We start from the raw sequence: 16,279 nt of genomic DNA, 5'->3' as shown, positions 1-16,279 counted from the left end.
ACTAGTGCGTTTCATCAAAGGCATCATGAATGGATGGTCAAACACAGATAAAAAACTTTTTTGATATTGTAAGTCATGTAATGCAGGAGTGTTCATTTATAAATCTGTTTATTTTGTGAGTAAATCCCTGATTCACAGCAACAAACTAAAACTCAAGCATTTCTGTTCCCCACAACATTCATTTATCTCCCCTTTAAAAGAACAGAATGAACACTGCATGGAAGGGCAGGATGTAACTCTAGCTAAATTAAGTTGATCTGAATTTAAAAAGGTTTTTTCACATTTGCATTTGACAGTAGCAATACACATTTGGTGAGATGGAGGGTTGTCTGTAACGTTTTTGTTTTCTTTCTTTCTTCAAAGCAACACAACATTCTTTGCCTCTGTGCAAATGTTATTAAAAAAAAATTAAAAATGGAGGCTAAAATATAAGATTAGTGTCAAAGTGTTCCAGCACACACACACACACACACACACTAGACATGCATGACAGTGACTAAATTAAAACGTATGCAGACTTCTACCATCCAACCTTAAAATCATCTTTATAAAACAGCCACCAAAAAAAAAAAATCTATTTATATCAAAAAGTCCAGATAAACAATAGAATATTTCTACACAGCAACAGAATTACAGGCATGACGTGGAGAGTTTATATTAAGTGGGCAATCTAATAATGACTATGCATAATATATTAATTAAAGTATATATATGTATATACACATAAAATGTACAAGTATAATACACTGCTCAAGAGTCGAGACAGAGATCTGATATCAGTCTTCACATTCCTCTTCACCTTCTGATGTGACCCACACAAATCAATCTCTTCCTCCTGGTGAATAAGACATCAATAGAGCTTAGATGAAAATGAATGAGACATTTAAGAGTGGAAAATAGGTGTGTGAGTCAGGCTTACCCTGCGCTGTCGTGACCTCACATGGTTCTGCTGTACTCAATGCCGCTCTTGGAAGAGATGCTGGACCAGGGCAGAAAGCTGCGCAGCAGATTCTGTGCTTGGCGGTAAATTCTCTGAGGAATTGAGCAGGGGCTCAGATTGGCCAGAGCCGAACCTATATGATGAATATAATCAGTGCTCAGTGAGTTAAGAAATGCTTTCTGCCGGTCATTTACAGTTCAAATTCAGACCAGGATATAAAAAAAAAAAAAAAAAAGTAAGTGACCCATGTAGTGATTTTGGAGATTACATTGCTATCTGACTGCTAAACAATTAAGAATATTCACTGCTGTTCAATAATCTGGGGATAAGGATTTTTTATTATTTTTGAAATATGTGACTGGACCACAAAACCTTTGCTTGGGTATATATAATAAGATATATATATATATATATATATATAGTCAAGATCATGTTCCATTAAGATATTTTGTAAATTTCCTTCCATAAATATATCAAAATTTTTATTTGTGATTAGTAATATGCATTGCTAAGGACTTCATTTGGATAAATTTAAAGGCGATTTTCTCAGTATTTAGATTTTTTCACACCCTCAGATTCAATTTTTTCAAATAGTTGTATCTCGAACAAATATTGTCCGTTCCTAATAAACAATATAAATCTCAATATTATTGTCATTCTTGTTCAGCAAAGCTTCATTAATTTAAGCAAAATCACTAGAAAAACAGAAATATTGTAAAATATTATTACATTTATTTCAGTGATAGCAAAGCTGAACTCCAGTCTTCAGTGTCACATGACCCTACAGAAATCATTTTAACATGCTGTTATGCTGCTCGGGAAACATTTCTTATTATCATCCATGTTGAAAATCATTGTGATGTTTAATATTTTTGTGTAAACTGGATCCATGATTGATTATTTGTATTATATTATTTTATTAAGTATTGTTTATTGACTCCAAACTTTTGAGCAGTAGTGTAATAAATTTAGTAGTTTAATTTTCTATGTGCTGCCAGTACCAATGAAACATGGGGCAACATTAACATGAGTCACAAAAAAATGTGAACCAATGAACACATTATCAGTTAAAATCATTTGGTATGATTAATTATAATTATATTTTTACAGTTATCACCGACCTACAAAACATGCAACTCTAGTTACCAATCACATTGATTATTCCCACTAAAAGATAAATGTGACAAGAACACAAATGTGTGAGATAACGAAAAGGATATAAAAGAGTCCATGGAGGATGTCCACCATTGATGTACAGGACGTAGGTGAAGCCATCCTTCAGCACTCCTCGTATAGAGTAGTAATACGGTAAATAATGGTGCTGTTTAAAGTCTCTGTTCTCATAGAAGTGAATGGCAGTGTTATTGGTGGTGAGCACATGCAAGTAGATGGCTTTACAATGGTCCTGTGCCGTGGTGGAGATGTGCTCCTTTAAACTGTCCAGCAACAGAGAGCCTGCAAAAAGAGAGAGAGAAAGAAATAAGAGTGACATTTCACACAGTTTGTAAGGACAGGCGAGACAGATGTCAACTCTCACCTATTCCATGTTGTCGAAACTCCTTCACGACCCCTAAACTCAGGATGTACGCAACTTGGGTGTCAACAGGAAAGCTGGAGGCCAATATGTCTCCATCCTGGTGGAGTTAGCAACACAGATGGTTAGCTGGGAGAACATACTGGAATAACAAATGTGATGGTGTGGATTTTGTTATTAGTAATTGACATATTGAGGGAGTTAAAGAGTTTATAAATTTTTTTTCTTGAAGCCTCTTATTCTCACCAAGTTGGTATTTTATATATATATATATATATATATATATATATATATATATATATATATATATATACACACACACACTCCCTGACAAAAATCTTGTCGCCTATCCAAGTTGTAGGAACAACAAATAATAACTTGACTTCTAGTTGATCATTTGGAAACAGAAGTGGCTAATATAAAAGGCAAAGGCCAAGACAAACTCCTTGTGTATGTAAACACACTTGACAATAAAGCTCGTTCTGATTCTGATGACTCCATTCAATCAATGAATGTTTTGTGAAGTAGGAAAAAAACATAATTTTTCTCACTTATTTAACTTTAAAAGAGTTCGCAATCCATCATATAGCTTCCTCCAGCGAAAAAGTCCATCCCCTGTTGTCCTATCACATAAACATATTTGAACATATTTCTATTCTAATCAACCCTGAATATTTGAAGAATCGGAAGGAGGGGGCTGAACATATTCTTCTCTAAACACCATGTTTACACTGGATGTGAGCGGCACGAATACAATAGAACCAATTACCTTATTTTCCGCACTATAAGGCGCACCTTCAATGAATGGCCTATTTTAGAAATGTTTTCATATATAGGGCGCACCGGATTATAAGGCGCATAGAATTGAAGATGCTGCAGTCAAACGTTTGACTGGGTTTTCGTTATGCATCCACTAGATGGAGCTGTGCTAAAGGGAATGTCAACAAAACCTTGCTCAATATATAATACAGCCCTAATTTGATTAAAACTGTTTTGGACTCTTTCCGCTTGTAAGATCAGACGAGACAACATTTTCACTGGAGAACGAAATATTATGGACAGAGGCCTTGTTTGACGATAAAAACATCTTAATGATTAATTGATAGACTGGAGTTGTGTGGATTATTGTGATGTTTTTTTTTATTATCTGTTTGGACTCTCATTCTGACGACACCCATTCACGGCAGACGGTCCACCGGTGAGAAAGTGATGTAACATCTTGGATGGCCTGGGGGTAAGTAAATTTTTACATTTTCATTTTAGGATGAACTACTCCTTTAAGCACAGAATGTACTTCACCATTACAACAATCACTATTTTATTCTGACTCTTTCGTTTTTCCTCTTTGTATCGCTCTCTCAGTATACATATGCAAGGTGTACCTCTTTGTGCACTTTCGTTCTGCTTTTTATTTCTGCCACAATCATCCCGATAATTCCCCCTCTAAAGGTGGCAGCCAGAGAGAAGAACTTCTTATTTGATGTGATGTCATGGTACCATAAGTCTGGATACCTTAAAACACAAACAAAACAATAAGAGAGTGTGTTAGTGTTGTACTTGACCTGTGTAAAAGGATGGCTTGGTTCTAGATATTTCAGCACTCACTCAATTGGAAACCACTCGCCACAGAGCACTTTTATTCTCTCTATGTCATCGTGGCAGAGTAGGCGGAGCTTTATTTCACTGAGGGCGGTGGTTGCCACCACGTCTGTCATTCACACCTGAGAGAACAAGTTAAAAAGATGAAGAGTTCAGCAGTGGAAAACCAGCTGAACAACATACATCTAGCTTTTCAGTCCATTATGTTAAAAGATTCATGGAATGGGACATTGCGGTTAGTATGTGAACAATGTTGCCCATTAACTTGCTTTTTGAGCTACTTGTTTAGTATCATCTCACTACCAATGAAGTAATCTCTCTGAGGAGAAATGTGATATGTGTAAACATGCTACTTTCAGTTTACTGTGTCAACTCAAATGTTGTGTTCAGTAAAGTAAAAAGTGAAACATAGTATGCAATGTTAAAGTGAACAGAAACATTTATGCCGTCATAAATAAGCAAATAATAAATAAATAAAAAAACAGCATTGAACAAATACCACAAAACTGACATGACACTTACACATAAAGAAACCTCAATTACAGTAACTTCATTGCAATCTATTTCAGCTCGAGGAACAGCAGACACAGTTCAAAACACTGTTGAGTAATTTTATAAACCCACACAAAGCCAAAACCGAAAGACAACATCATAATCTCACAAGCTAGCAACTAACTTAGTTAGCACTCCTGTCGGTCAAAACACATATATACGCGGATTTTATTGAGCCAACTAAAAAATAAAAATGAAAATAGATTTAAAAATCTATATTAGCATGATGTGGGAATGCAGTGCATCAATCAAATCAATCTGTCAGTCAAGCTTCCTTTATTTGTTGACATGCTAACAGCTAACTTCCATGCAGAAATCATTAGCTAGGATGCGAAATAATTCCTAACCTGCCTAGTTTCACCGCTTGGATAAGCAGAAGGATATGCAGTCGTTTATTTGTATTGCCGTGAAGAAGGTTCACTGCTGCGGTAGCATGGTGATAGTGTGTAGACTTGTGTCCGAGATGGAGATGACAACATCCAGTCAGAGAATCGCATTGAGCTCTGAAATGCATTAGCGTAGCCGTTAGCACTTCTTCGACAAACGCTGGGCAGACACTTCCGGTGTTACACCAAATTCTGTGAGCGTATAGTAGGCGCTGTTGTCCCTGTTTAGTGTTTGGATTTAACCGGATATAACTCGATCACACTGGCGAGTATATTTGTGTTTCTGGAGGTTCGTTATATGAAGGCGTCTCCCTTTCCTGTTGTTCTGTAATTTAATATTGGAAGAATCCCTTACAATTTATCTAAATTTCATGAACAGTCATTACTTGCATGGTCATTAATTTTTAAGCACAATTTCTCCCCTCACCGTACTTCATTTGGAACAGCCAATACATTTTATAAGAGAAAATCTTTATTTTTTAATAACTGGTTTGAGAAAAACATTTTAAATGTTTCCCAGTTATTAAACTCAGAAGGTCTATCCCAGTAACTAACTCAGATAATTCTCCATTGTCATTGACACTATTCATAAAGGAGCTGTTTTGCTTTTAAGGAACTCTGTTAGATCATCCAGCACTTCATCTTTATCTATAGACCCATTTGAAATCCCTGTAGGAAAAATATTGCTTTTTGTCACATCCTTCATATAAGATTAGATGGCTTTTTCAAAAGGAGCTTGTAACAACTCCATATGTGGTGTCTTATTGGAGGAATGTGGTTGATCATATTGATTGGAAAAAGGTATGGACTCTGTCTTCGGAATACATAATAACTAACAAAGTTAGAGAAATCTCATTCAAATTGTTACACAGATTTTATCCAGCTAAAGTGTTTTTGAAAAGGTTTAAATCATATACGGATACAAGCTGTTCTTTTTGTGGTGACCCTAATGAAACTGATATACATATCTTTTGGGATTGTCCTCATACACAGCTATTTTAGATTAAATTCTCTAATGTTATTAATCACAGTGTGCTCCAGGGTTTATCTCTGCTTGTTTAGGATGTACTGTTTGACTTCTTTAATATACAAAATTACAAAATTTATGAATATTTTATTATTAATCTATTATTACTTCTTGCAAAATGTCATATTCACCACAGTAAATTCACTCCTCAATATCCTTTATATATTGGTTTTAATAAAGAGGTTCAACAGTATATCCAACTGTATTTCATCTTCCAAAAATCTTAAGGCTATTAAAGCTGTTAATTTATTTAATCTTTTTTTTTTGTTTTTTTTGTTAAAGCTTTCGTTTTATGTCATGTATTTTTATGTTTACATGCATCTATAAATGGTGCTTTGCATGTAATGTCATCTCTTTGTACGCAAAATTGACATTCTCTATACTTTTATCTTTGGTACCTTAGCCTTAATACATAAAAAAAAAAAATTATATATATATATAGTCTATATATATATATATATATATATATATATATATATATATATATATATAGAGAGAGAGAGAGAGAGAGAGAGAGAGACTATATATATATATATATATATATATATAAAGACTATATATATATAGACTATATATATAGTCTGCTATTCAAAAGATTGGGATGTGTTATTTGACCAAAAATACAGAAAAAAAAATATTGTTAAATATTATTTCTATTTAAAATACTTGTTTTCTTTTTTAATATACTTTAAAATTTAATTTATTTCTGAAATCAAAGCTGAATTTTCATCAGCATCCTTTATTATATATATGATTTATTATCAGTGTTGGAAACAGCTTGGTTTTTTTATTTTTGGAACCTGTGATCTTTTTTCAGGATTCTTTAATGAATAAAAGTTCAAAAGAACATTATTTATTTAAAATAGAAATCTTTCCCAAACAGTACAAGTCTTTATTATCACTTTTTATCAGTTTCACACACAAAAATTGCAAATTTAAAGCATGACCATTGAACAAGAAATGTTTGTTGGGGCAACATGATCATAAAAAAATAATACTAATACTAGGCCTACTAATATTTAAAAATAATATATATATAAAAAGGTTGAAAAGAAAAGATATAATATACTTTGCAAAATACTTTAAGGATTATTGTGAAAAATTAGGTGCGAAGTCACTAGGAAGCCTTTAATATCCAGCGCTGCAACCTGAAGTTGTCTGAAGTGTTGTGAGAGTTACTCTCATCCTATCTTTTCATGAATCCATTCCATATATATATATATATATATATATATATATATATATATATATATATATATATATATATATATATATATATATATATATATTTATTTATTTTTATTTATTTATTTTTATTTTTTTAATCTGTATCCATGTATTTCACTACACTACAGTTTGTGATTCTTATGAAGACGATGTTTCAGGATTCTTCACCTTAGCAAAGTCTCTGAGAAACTGAAACCTTTCACTTCTGGAGACTACAAATGGTGGCTAAAGTTTTCCTGATTAATTAATTCTTAGTTTCACACCTAATTATTCACCTTAATTTTTTTTACGCCTTTTGCAGCTAATCTCTTTTCTTCTCAACCTGTTTATTGTGATCCTGCTGATCCGACTAATCCACATCTGAATAGAAGGCGTTTTCAGCTTCCAGCCCTCTTTAACAATTATATGTCAAAATTATTAAATACAAAAATTTATAGTAGTTATTAAGAATTATTTGGTTTGGAATTGGTAAACTGTGCTTGGAAAAAAAAATCTAGGATCAGAAAATAGATTTGCCTAATAATTAATTGTATTTTGATCACTGTTGTGAATGCGCTGTTAGCACCCCTGGTAACAAAAACTTGCGGAGGACTAAGCCATACTGTAAGGACCACTCATTTTAACGATGCCACCTCAACACCGCACACACTTGGTTCTGCACCAGCAACACACCTGCCGAGTGTGAAGTAGACTGGATGAACGATTGTCAAGAAAAGCAGCAAACAGAACACTCACACACATTCCTTCTCTCATTTATACAGATATATAAAAATCCTCACAGTGTAATTGTGTACTATGTTTCTAAAACTCTGTGCATAGTGCTCTGCAATAAGACTCAAACTCAGCAAAGAATTAGCCACTAGTTTAACAACTGTAGTTGTCAACAACTGAATGTAACAATATAACAGGATCCAATTTTGTGCTTGTCATCACTGCTGATCTGGGGTGCATTTCCCAAAAGCATTGTTAGCTAACTATGGTGGTAAGTTCCACTCCACTGAACTCTTGCGACCATAGTTGATTTGGGGAAACACACCCCTGATTTGAATATTTAAGGAACTGTCCCAAGCACTGTTCAGATAAACATATTTTGTAAACTGTACAGTACATGATAAATGTGGCTTCTTAATTTCATCATATGTCATGAAGTTTTGCATGCCATTTTAATCATTTGCAATATGAGTGATAGGATTTAATGATTAGTGTAAAATTTTGCCATTCTGCTTTTTCTGCTAAATTTATCAAACGCACAAAATATGCACATTGGCATTGCTTTTGCATTGGTTTGTGTAGTAATTCAGTTGTTTTAATATGAATATTAATAAAATGTTTAGTACAGCAATTGTTTATACATCTTAATCAGTACTTTAAACCTTTGTCGTCTAATAGCTTCATGTTACAACTTAACAGAAAAAATATCAGTGGCGTAAGACAATAAGATATTTAATTATGTATTATGTAAGATGCTGGTATTCATTGCTTAAACTGTATTCATTGTTTCTGTTTAAATACAGTCATTATCTACTTGTATAATTTGTATTATCCAAAAACTGTACAAATACTGTGGCAGCCCAGACATCTGGCCCACCTCTACTCCACACAGGCCAGATCTGGTCCAACACTATGTTGCTGCCTGATATGGACATTACTCTGACAGACAGTCACCTTCATTTACTTTTTAATTGTAACATTAAGAAGCTGCATTAAAATATTTATTCTGAAAAGCACTATACAAATAAACGTGAATTGAATTTGAATTCTAGATGTGTATTGTACTTATTTGTGTGTGTGTGTTTATAGGCCTATATATATATATATAAAATGAGCTGGTCCAGATCTAGATTAGAAGGATTAGATTGAGAACAAAGCTGGTCTAGATCTGGCCCACATTTGGGCCAAATCATTATAAAGCAATCCGCATCTAGTCCGGAGCTGTTCCACTTCTGGTCCAGATGCAGAAAATTGGATAAGTGCTGGTATTGGCCCGTTGTGCCAAAGGACACCAGCCCAAGTCTGTGGTGCGGATCTGGCCCAGAACAACCGAAGGGTCTTATCCAGATGATTTTTGCTTTCTGTGTGTAATTTGTTTAACCCATTACATATGACAGATCAGAACAATCATTCAGTTACTAATTGAACATGAAATCAAAAAACTGAACTACCAGAGCCGTTCCACGTCTCTGCTGAACTACTAGAGTCTCCCCTCGGCTCGGCTGATCTACCAGAGTCTCTCCTCTCCTCTGCAGAACTTCCAGTGTCTCGTCACGTCTCAGTCGAACTCTTTGAGCACCCGACTGATCCTGTTGTAACCCGTAACTTGTTCATGTTCTTTGTTTCAGACTTACCCATCCAGACTTGTCCTCCAGTTCATTTGACCACATGGATGTGGTGGTCTTCTGCTCCGCCCTGGGGAGCGTCTGTTTGGACTGCAAGGATGTGGTGGTCTTCTGCTCCACCCTGGGGAGCGTATGTTTGGACCGCAAGGATGTGGTGGTCTTCTGCTCCGCCCTGGTGGGTGTCACCAGGGCTGATGTCCTTCTTGGACTTGTGTTTTTTTTTTTTTTTTTTTTTTCCTGTTTTCCTCCTATGGACCTGGCCCTACATCCCTCCCCCTGATCCTCTGCTGGACCAATTCCCTCCTGGACTCCTTGTTTTGTGTTGCTCTTCTCTTGTCTCTGTTTCCCCATTTTACCTGGTCCTCTTGTCTCGGTTTTTCCCATTTTACCTGGCCCTCCGTCCCTCCCCCTGGTCCTCCGCGGCTCAACCTCCATCCTGGTCTCTTTGTGTTTTTGGTCTTCCCTTGGGTTTGGGTGGAGCATCTGGCAGATGCTCCGTGGAGGAGGGGGTAATGTTACGCTGTCTAGTCTCTGTTTCCCTGGGTGTCCACTAGTGGGCTCACTTCCCCTTAGGCACTTCACCGTAGGCACTAGAATTCCACTAGTCTTGTCCTGTCTTCACAGTAATTGCACTCCTGCTAATTGCACCAGGTGCATTAACTTTATTGTCATTAGCCTCCCCATAAATACCAGTCTTTTCCTGTTGTTTGTATGGAGTCCTTACTTTTCATGTATCCAGCATTCCCCGAGATTCTTCCTAGTCTGCTCGTCCTCCGAGTCCTCTCGTTTTCCGAGTTCTTTCCTGTCCCTTCCCTTTCCTCATTTTTGGACTGTCTTTTGGTTTTGACCTTGGATTGTTTTTTGACTACGATTTGGATTATCCCGGAATAAAGACATCTGCTATTGGATCTCTCTCTTTCCCTGTGTTTCTCTGGGTAACCGATTGTCACAGAATCAGGATGGTAAGTTTATTTACATTTTCACAAATCCTTTTTTAAAATATAGGTAAAATATTCTTATTCATTGCAGTTATTCATGACAGCTAATGCAATAACTAGGCAAATATTAATGAATGAAACATTTGTAACATGCTACAGTACTTTTTGTGTTCATCAAAGCTGTATTTTTAAAGTTTAATATGAAATTTCATATGATGCAATTTCAAGTTGTCCTTTCTCTTTAGAGATTTACAAGCTGTTCATGAATAGATAACATCTCTAAACTCTCAAACCCAAAGAGATATTCTTTATAAATGTTAAGAGTCAATCACGCCCTCCTAAAATGCCTACATCACTGTGTGGGAAGAGTTGCACCGCCCAAATTTTCAGGCAAAGAACAAAGTCGTAACTTTGATTCCCGCTGCTGTAGTATTGTTGCCGCTGTCGTCATGTCATGGAGATGCTGTGTGTTTCGTTGTGAAAGCGAAACTACTTTCTTTGGCCTTCGAAAAGAGGACATGACTAGAAATGCAAAAAATGCCTTGTTCCTAATGGGTTTTATTGTTTTTATCTCGACACACTGGGACACAGCATCACAGTATGGTGAGGGGCGTAACATTTCTGTTACACACTTGAGGTATTTGGCCAATCACAATGCACTGGATAACTGGCTAATCAGAGCACACCTCGCTTTTCAGAACGATAAGCTTTTTAAAATGTATGCGTTTCAGAAGGCAGTGCATAGAGGAGGAACAATAATGTATAATATGTGAAAAATTATGCGTTTTTTTTTTTTACCTTGAATTGCATAAACACATTTAATTCAAATTCACAAAATAATTTTCTTTTCAACGTCATATGACCCCTTAAATTGAAATTAAGGCCACAGGCTTGACAATAAGGACTGCCCGAAAGACACTCAGGACAGTCAATGGTCTCTGTCACTGGTCTCATCAGGCCACTGCTGCATTACAAATGTTTATTATATACAGTGTATTGGCAAATGTGCACAGGTGACCTTAATGTAAAAATAAATAAAACTGAGAAAATCACTCCCTGCACTTTACTGAATAACTTTTCTGGCTTTACAAAGGATTCATCTATATTTACACAGCAATGCCGTGAAGAATATGCAATGTTACTTTACATTTGATTATTCAGTTCCTGTACCTGAACACCTACAAACCTAAAAGCCTAAAGCATTATTTAATTTGTATATTTTTCTAATTATTTATTTGTGCAATTGCTTATACTTTCTAATTTTTCTTTGTTAGGCTAGTAGTTTTTGCTGTGTTATCGGAATTGGGAATGTAAAATTGAACTGGAATCTAAAATGTTGCCGTCAAAAACAACGATAACAAAACAATTGCATTTTTTTTTTTTGTGGCAGCGCAAGTAAAAGTTTGAACCTCTAGGCAAGGCAAGGTTATTTATAGAGCACATTTCATACACAATGGTAATTCAAAGCGCTGTACATAAAAATTAAGTAAAAATCACAACAATAAAACAGGGAACTTAAAACCTTTTAAAATAATTAAAAAATTGATTTAACCACATCAACTCTGGGGACCCACCGGTGGGTCCAATATTGCATATGCCTAATTCTCAAAAAATCTGAATAACAGCTGAAAGGGTTCAAATTAATTTAAAACAGTTAAAATTTTAAATTATTATACATAAAGTACAGTGCAATCAGTTTTTAAAGGAACAGTCAACTCATTATAAAATGAGGTCACAATATTTTCCGGCATCACCGGGGGCCCTCCTCAGCCCAAAGCCCTGAGCTTAAGCCCAGGTAAGCCCATGCATTAATGCCACCCAGCCCATGGAGGCTTTATATATACATATATACATACTGGTAGCGCCACCCTGGCCTCTGGTAATGCCAGCACCTCCCTGGGCTCCTGTGTCACCGGTAGCAGCCTGGAGGACTCCCAACCTGCCAACACCACCCCGGTCACCTGCACTCTACCTGACACACACAGCCTGCACATTGACCTCAGTTCCTGATCACTCATACCTATTGCTCACCCTGTTCAATCACCAGCACCTCTATTTAAGCACACACCTCGTCTCTCCTCTTTATCTGGTTTTGTTCATTCGAAGTGGACTGCTGCCTTGTACTCCATCGACTATCTTCAGCATTTGTCTCCAGCGATCCCCACCAGTTTGTTCCCTTCCTTGTCTGAACTGTATTTTTTGAAAACATTACCTGGATACTAACTGCTCGACGAGGTGTGTGCTCAATCTCCTTCAGCTCCATCGCCCACGATCTCCTGCATCTGCAAACCAGGAAAGTCTGATTAACATTCTCATCTTTCTGTCAATTAACACTTTTTGGAATTCTCAGTTAATTTTTCATAAGGGGTCTGTGTCTGTGTCCACATTTTGTAACTAGATAGATAGATAGATGACAACTTTTTAATACATGTCTAAATATTTCCTTAATCTCTGTATACAGCATGAAGATTATCACTACTCTAGGTCTACTCCTGGTCTCTGTCCACCTTGGAAGCTCAATTCTGATTGGATCCTTCAACATTAAATCCTTTGGGGATTCAAAAACATCTAATGCCACCCTGCTTAACATCATTACCAAAGTGAGTGACACCCAAACCTATAAAACCCTTATACTCAAACCTATAAAACCCTTACACGCTCTCATTTGGTAACTGTATTGTGTTGAAAAGGTAGTTCAACGTTATGACATTGTACTCATCCAAGAAGTGAGAGACAGCGATCTCTCTGCAACTAAGAAATTGTTGCAAAGTGTGAATGGGTAAGTTGTCTTAACTGGCTGTATGTTACTGTATTTAATTGTAAATAAATTAATAAAATTTTCAATTTTCATTACCAGAGGTTCTTCTCCATATGAATATCAGTACATTGTAAGTGAGCCCTTGGGTCGGAGCACTTACAAAGAGAGATATCTCTTTATTTACAGGTAAATTTAGTTCACCTATCATATAAGATTTTATGTATATACGTGGTTCGTATCAAATGAATAATTGCATTTTTATTCTCATCAGACGTCAGACAGTGGCCGTTGTCAACAGCTTCCATTATGATGATGGATGTGAATCCTGTGGAACGGATACTTTCAATAGAGAACCCTTTGTTGTGCTGTTCTCCTCTAATACAGGTGGAGGTCCAAGTTCATTGTGCTAATGTTGGCAGTAATACAGTCAGAGGGCACTGTTCAGCAAAAGCTTTTCATCTACAGTTCCCCTGAAATTAAGAGCCGTGCTACAGCCAACAATGGCAATGAAAAGGATGTGATTTTCATATTTAGGGTTTAATATACACTACCATTTAAAAGTCTGGGGACAGTAAGACATTTTTTCCCCCTGAAAAAATAATACTCTTTATAAATATGCAAGGATGCATTGTGGGTTTATACAAATTTATCAAGTCAAAGACTTTTTAATTGTTCAAGAGATTTCTATTTAAAATAAATGCTATTCCTTTCCACTTTATACTTGTGAAAGAAACCTTGAAAAAATGTATCACAGTTTTTCCACAAAAAATATTAAACATCACAGCTTCATCATCACAGGTATAAATTACATTTGAAAATAGTAAAATAGACAAAAGAATTTTTAACACAATACTATTTTTACTGTATTTTTGATCAAATAAATGCAGCCTTGGTGAGCATAAGAGACTTCTTTCAAAGACATTTCTTAAATCCTATAGACCCCAAACAGTAGTGTACATTGTATTTATAATACAACATGAATACAATGACTGTATTTAGCTTACTGTTCATCAAGGATTTAGCAGGGATTTAATTTCAATTATTATAATTAATTTACAGCTCACAGTGACACTAAACAACAATCACTTGTTAGCGGATTGAGCGGATTCTTATTTTTAATCAAAATACTGAGCACTAACAAATCTTTTCTATAGCTGTCCAGGAATTTGCCCTCATTCCTCAGCATACATCCCCAGAAGTCGCTGTGCGCGAAATCGATGCTCTGCATGATGTCGTCTTGAATGCTAGACAACGTCTGAACACAAGTGTAACTATACCGATGCATAGCGATCTGTATGAACTTGTCCTGTTAACATGACCAACATTTCAATTTAACTGACACTGCTCTAATCATCACTTTGCTAATAATATGATTTGGGTGATCTATGTTAAAAAAAAATTTTTTTTTTCAGAACATCATGCTTCTGGGAGACTTCAATGCTGGCTGTAGCTACGTTTCGAATTCAGACTGGTCCAAAATACGCCTCCGCACTGACCAAGGTTACACCTGGCTCATCCCTGATAGTGCGGACACAACGGTCACAAACACAAGCTGCCCTTATGACAGGTAGGAGGACATCACAAGCTAAAATGCTGGATAAGATAAACCTATGTTATGTAATGACCCATAATATGCTTGATAAAAGGATTGTAGCCACCTCTGACATGATGAAAGGAGTGTCCGCTGGATCAGCACAGGTCTTTGACTTCATGGGAGCCCAAGGATTGAGCCAGAGCTGGGTAAGGATAGGTTTTGCCTTATTGGGATTCAGTATTCTAGCTCTCTGGAGAGTTGAGTTATTGCTGAGTGTATTCCTCTGTCTGAAGCGTTCATGTCTCTTTCACAGGCCCTGGCAGTGAGTGATCACTTTCCCGTTGAGGTCAAGCTCCTCTGAAAAAACATCAAGGTTGTTCCCTCGCAGCAGATATACACTGCAATTGCCTAATAATGCTTGATGTGTAGTGCTATCTTAGACTTAACAAAAAAATCATTTATATTTGAATATTACAATTGAATAATTGTATAGCAAGTATAATTCTATAGCTATAAGAAAAACATAATTAAATTTGAATTTGCAGCTTTAGAAATCTTCTATAAGCCCCAGTTCTTCTATAATTATTATGCATGCAGTTTTTATTACCCCATTAACAAGCTAAACTGAAGAAAAAAAATGGTGTAGAAACTAATAAAGTTTGTGGTGTCGGCTTCTCTGTTTGCAAGAAGTTTCTCTATTGTGGGTTTTCTGGTAAGCGTGATTTCACCAAGTAAAACATATTCCTGGATCAACATCCTTATCTAAAAAAATGAGACAATAACAAACAAACATACCATTAAGAGCCATATTCTGTGTGATCCTCTTCATTAATATTCTCTGCGCCTCAATCGGGTTCAAATTCAAGCAATGTAGAGGACGTCATTGTTTACAAAACAACCGGAACACGTTCTGAGCTTGAGAGGGGCGGGTTGGTCAGACGTGCTCTCGAGGCAGTATAGCGAATCACAACACACTGTCACGGAGCCAGCTGACCAATCTCAGCCCATCGCGTATTTCTGAGGAAGGGGCTTCATAATAACCCTTCTACTGTCTATGATAACAGGAAATAAATCTAAGCATTTGTCAGAGAAGTGACAGATCGGTGTGGAATAAAGATAAATTATGTGAAAAATAATTTTTTAATAAACGAAGCACGAGCACATGTTAGACTGCACCCCATAAAAAAAGTCAACCACCCCTTTAAAGGAATATTTTAAACAAAAATCCAGTAATCATATAACAGTAGAAAGAGTTTATAGTGACAGTTCAGTCAGTGACTGTTTGAGTAATTACTCCGGGATATTGGTTTGTTTGAACTCAGAGGGAGTGTCAGCCACATTAAAAAAGTTAACAGCTTAAGTCATTTGTGAATTAATGGGAATTCGAGACGTGAACCATTTAAAATGATTCAGTTCGATTTGGTGAACTGGTTCAAGAAGATCCGGTT

At 36.0% G+C, this 16,279-nt stretch overlaps 2 protein-coding genes across 3 annotated transcripts; one reads left to right on the top strand and one right to left on the bottom strand.

Annotated features, from left to right (window-relative positions):
* Positions 1–91: 91 nt before the first annotated feature.
* Positions 92–5,195, bottom strand: LOC127948789 (N-alpha-acetyltransferase 60). Of its 2 annotated transcripts, none has more exons than XM_052545514.1 (7): positions 4,977–5,195; positions 4,080–4,195; positions 3,857–3,986; positions 2,478–2,574; positions 2,161–2,395; positions 920–1,093; positions 92–835 (listed from the first exon to the last, which is right to left on the bottom strand). In XM_052545514.1, exons 2-6 carry the CDS (start codon positions 4,187–4,189, stop codon positions 937–939), a joined length of 729 nt encoding a protein of 242 aa, XP_052401474.1. In that variant the 5' UTR covers positions 4,190–4,195; positions 4,977–5,195; the 3' UTR covers positions 92–835; positions 920–936. The 2 variants fall into 2 exon arrangements, with proteins under 2 accessions (XP_052401474.1, XP_052401467.1); XM_052545507.1 differs by having other exon boundaries at positions 4,973–5,193.
* A 7,805-nt stretch (positions 5,196–13,000) lies between these two features.
* Positions 13,001–15,398, top strand: LOC127948762 (deoxyribonuclease-1-like). The gene is made up of 8 exons (XM_052545451.1): positions 13,001–13,139; positions 13,230–13,318; positions 13,397–13,483; positions 13,569–13,681; positions 14,452–14,564; positions 14,710–14,864; positions 14,944–15,037; positions 15,145–15,398. The coding sequence occupies exons 1-8, from the start codon at positions 13,002–13,004 to the stop codon at positions 15,190–15,192; spliced, it is 837 nt and encodes a 278-aa protein (XP_052401411.1). The 5' UTR covers position 13,001; the 3' UTR covers positions 15,193–15,398.
* The last annotated feature ends 881 nt before the right edge of the window (positions 15,399–16,279 follow it).

Source organism: Carassius gibelio, chromosome A3 (genome assembly GCF_023724105.1).
Source record: "Carassius gibelio isolate Cgi1373 ecotype wild population from Czech Republic chromosome A3, carGib1.2-hapl.c, whole genome shotgun sequence".
Lineage (NCBI taxonomy): Eukaryota > Metazoa > Chordata > Actinopteri > Cypriniformes > Cyprinidae > Carassius > Carassius gibelio.
The sequence above is the reverse complement of the archived record's forward strand: the minus strand, read 5'-3'. Positions and strand labels throughout refer to the sequence as shown.

What these genes read in the sequence shown, in the direction of transcription:
- LOC127948789 (XM_052545514.1), bottom strand. Translation starts at nt 4,189, where the DNA reads ATGACAGACGTGGTGGCAACCACCGCCCTCAGTGAAATAAAGCTCCGC. An exon ending in GGCGAGTGGTTTCCAATTGA is followed by an intron (nt 3,987 to 4,079) that starts GTGAGTGCTGAA and finishes TTGTGTTTTAAG; the next exon opens with GTATCCAGACTTATGGTACC. An exon ending in GTTTCGACAACATGGAATAG is followed by an intron (nt 2,396 to 2,477) that starts GTGAGAGTTGAC and finishes CTCTTTTTGCAG; the next exon opens with GCTCTCTGTTGCTGGACAGT.
- LOC127948762 (XM_052545451.1), top strand. Translation starts at nt 13,002, where the DNA reads ATGAAGATTATCACTACTCTAGGTCTACTCCTGGTCTCTGTCCACCTT. An exon ending in AGATATCTCTTTATTTACAG is followed by an intron (nt 13,484 to 13,568) that starts GTAAATTTAGTT and finishes TATTCTCATCAG; the next exon opens with ACGTCAGACAGTGGCCGTTG. An exon ending in GCTGTTCTCCTCTAATACAG is followed by an intron (nt 13,682 to 14,451) that starts GTGGAGGTCCAA and finishes TCTTTTCTATAG; the next exon opens with CTGTCCAGGAATTTGCCCTC.